General features: G+C 39.4%; 1 protein-coding gene across 1 annotated transcript in view; it reads left to right on the forward strand.

Moving 5' to 3' along the window:
• The window catches only part of C9H11orf16 (chromosome 9 C11orf16 homolog), a gene marked incomplete in the record, with an annotated part of 8,229 nt that overhangs the window by 1,708 nt on the left and 3,023 nt on the right, over positions 1 to 3,498 (forward strand). The window contains 4 exon segments of the mRNA XM_072422344.1: positions 805 to 982; positions 1,362 to 1,527; positions 2,137 to 2,365; positions 3,097 to 3,498. Coding sequence (XP_072278445.1) covers positions 822 to 982; positions 1,362 to 1,527; positions 2,137 to 2,365; positions 3,097 to 3,498 — 958 coding nt within the window.

Raw genomic sequence — 3,498 nt, forward strand, 5'->3', positions numbered from 1 at the left:
GACTTAATTCCATGACATAGTTTGGTGTCATCTGCAAACACAGAAATCCCAAACTCTATATCATTTATAAAGATGTTACACAGTAAAGGTCCCAACACTGAACCCTGGGGTACACCACTAATACCCTTACACCATTCGGAGTATGAATCATTCATTACAATTCTCTGGATGTGATCTTTAAGCCAGTTCTCTATCCATTTACAGATTGACTTTTCTAAACCTATTCACCCCTAACTTGTATATTAACCATCTGTGGGGTACAGAGTCAAATGCTTTAGCAAAGTCCAAGTACATTATATCAACTGCTATGTTTACGGAGTGCAGTATTTGTTCTGTGATCCATGTGTACATTTATGGTGATTATTATTATTATAACATGATCTGTGTATTGTGGGTTTGTGTTCAGTGTTTAATTTCTGTGATCTGTGTGCATTTATGATTAATATATTATCGTCTGTGTTTAGTATTTATTATGTGTTCCATGTGCAGTATTTATTGCGTGTTTCAGCTTCGATGTTTAATATGGGATCCATGTGAATTGTTTAGCACAAAATAATATTCGCATTGCAGTATTTATTACACTTATTATTATCCTTATATGGGAAGAGGGAGGGAAGGTGAATGTATAGGGAATGTCAGGGATTGTATGGGGGGGGGGATTATAGGGGAAGTGAGGGGTGCAGAAGGTGGAAGGGTGGGGTTGTATGAGAAAGGTGGGGGCAGTATGGGGAAGGTGAGGGGTTGTATTGGAAGGGCCGAGGAATGATAAATAATACAAATATAATTTATCTTTCTTTTCTGCAGAGTGTTGACCTCTCAGGATGGATCACTGTGTCAGGGCTCTGTGTCTGGAGCACAAGTATTGCAGTATCACGGCCCCGCACACGGCACATACATGTCACAGCATGGTCGCACACACGGATCCCCTGTGGGGTTGTACGTCCCGCTCGTGTGTCTCTCACCACCATACTATCCATGGGGGGTATGTACATCACATCATCTCTCCCCAAACTCATTCACTTTATACTTTTATCTCTTTCTTTGAACTTTTCAACTGACCAAAGCAAAATCAGCGATAATAAAATTCTGCCCTGGCTGTTCCCCACAGATCCAGGTATTTCCTATCCCACCCTATGACACCCCTATGTACCCCCTGCCCATGTACAAAGCAGCAAATAAATACCCAAAGTGCTCTCATGCAAGGCAACAATACATCCATAGGCATTACCAGTCAGGTGATTTGTAATTCTGTTCAGCCAGTTCTGTGACTCGGGAACCCCTGCCAGGCAGTGCAGTCAGATCATTGACTTCATCCCCAGCAAAGCTTCATTTAAAACACAAAATTCTTTTTATTTTGACAGATGTTCATGGACGGATCACCTCCGCCCCTGCACAACCAGCGTGACATGCCAAAAGCTGAACGTGTCATCAACCCCCGCATGTCTGACCTCCATCATCAGACGCGAGACCGTGCTGGCACGCAGAGACCCCAATGGGTTTTATTATCTCGGTGTAGTGAGGCACGAGGTGAGCTCAGGGAAACCACCAGGGAGACAACATATATTTCTTTATATAAATACAAAATGTAAAATAAAATAGTTGTATTAAATTTAAAAAATAAACTATACTGAAATATTTTATTTTTAATGCTGTATATCCATGAAGCTCAGGGGCACCTCAAGGATTCCCAGAGGAACCACCCCATAGGTAGCTGCTTTCAGACGTCCAGTCTCTGATTGAAAACATGCTGTCTTAAGCAAGTTGGGGGGATGTTCATGGAAGAGGGAGGAGTTACAAGCTTGAGATATTGAACAGCAGGCTTTTTTTGACCAATCAATAAGGATTTACAAACATTATTGAGAAAATAAGGTCTGAGCGCCACCTAAAGGCTAAAAATGAAAATGCAAAATATACATATGCAACATTTTTATATTTTTTGAAAAAAAACATTTATTTTAGTTAAAAAAAATAATAAAACACATATTAACTTTCCTAATGTATTTATTTAAGTAATTTTAAGCCAAATTTACATGTGTGCAGATTTGTCCTGTGGGCAGAGTTGTAAGGTTTAAGGTTGTGTCCTTAGAGTTTCCCCGAATTCTCATCTCATCAAATCTCATTTTGCACCCCCACTAGGAGGAGCCGGGTGTCTTCCTAATCGAGTTCAATAAGCCATCAGTACAGAGGGATCGGTACCCGGCCATGCTGCAGAAGACGACCTCCAGTGACATCATCCAGTACGAGGAAGCTCGGAGACATTGCATAGTGCCCGGTGACAACGTACTCGCTCCATGGGAGCCAGAACTGACCCGCTATGGGCCTGGAACTGTCCTTCTGGGCCTGGAAACCAGAGACCCTCTGCGTGGTAATAAAAAAACATTTCAGACATTTTTCTGCATTTTGTATGTTGCAGATTTTATCTTTTGCAATTTTTTAGCTAAAACTATTTACAACAAAGTTAAAAAAATTGTAAGCATTATTGTATTTAAAATTCAAATTGAAATGTAATAAATTTAAATATATAAAATATATTTTATTCGAGTTTTATATTTTATATCAATATTTATTATTTATTAGTTTTTTATTTTTATTTAATTTTTTTTTATAAATTATTTCTTTATACATTTTTTATTATTTAATAATGTATCTCATAATTTGATTCTTAAATACTTAAGTGTGTATGTAAAGATTTGTGTCATTTATATTTTACTTTCTATATTGGGCTTCATTTATAAATTATTCCCCCAGTCAATTCCTCTGAAATTTGCTTTGGTTGTATCTCTCTACTGGTCCCCTATTAAAAGAATGACTCGCTCTGCCATCTAGTGGCCAATCGTCTAAAGTGCACAGCTGTCTCAATAGAAAATGAATAGGAAAAAAAAACAATTTTATGAGTGAATTGACATAGGAATCATTTATAAAAGGAGCTCCTAATGTATTATAATTTATTTACTATTTATTTGTTTTATCATTTTATTTATATAATGGCAATATATTCATTCATGTTGTTTCTTTATATTGTATTATATTGGTTTCTTTTATACTTTGATTATTTCGTTATTTCAGTTTATTGACAATGACATTTATTTCTCACAGTGATGGAGGATGAGAAGCTGACTGTTTGTTTTTGGAATGGCAAGAAAGTGAATGTCCCATTGGGCACGGCTGTGTGGATTTCACCAACGGTTCACCATCGGATTGTGGATATTCTCCATCGTCCTATCACCAGTCGCCAGATCCAGGCGGAGAGCCCCCCGAGCACCACAACCTTTGTCATCACCGACCGCTGCACCACATTCCCCGACCCTGTATGTACAGCGGGTCATTACCATGGATGGAGTCATCACTCTGCCCACCCTCATCCCCCCCACAGGCACTGCAGCTGCTGCTGCTTCCCCAACCACCCAACCTGTACCTGCTGCTCTGACCCCAAGTGCCAGGACTGGTGGGCGCTCACACCCAGGACCACCATCTATGTCCAGGGCAAGAAAGACACCG

This window comes from Pyxicephalus adspersus, chromosome 9 (genome assembly GCF_032062135.1).
Source record: "Pyxicephalus adspersus chromosome 9, UCB_Pads_2.0, whole genome shotgun sequence".
NCBI lineage: Eukaryota > Metazoa > Chordata > Amphibia > Anura > Pyxicephalidae > Pyxicephalus > Pyxicephalus adspersus.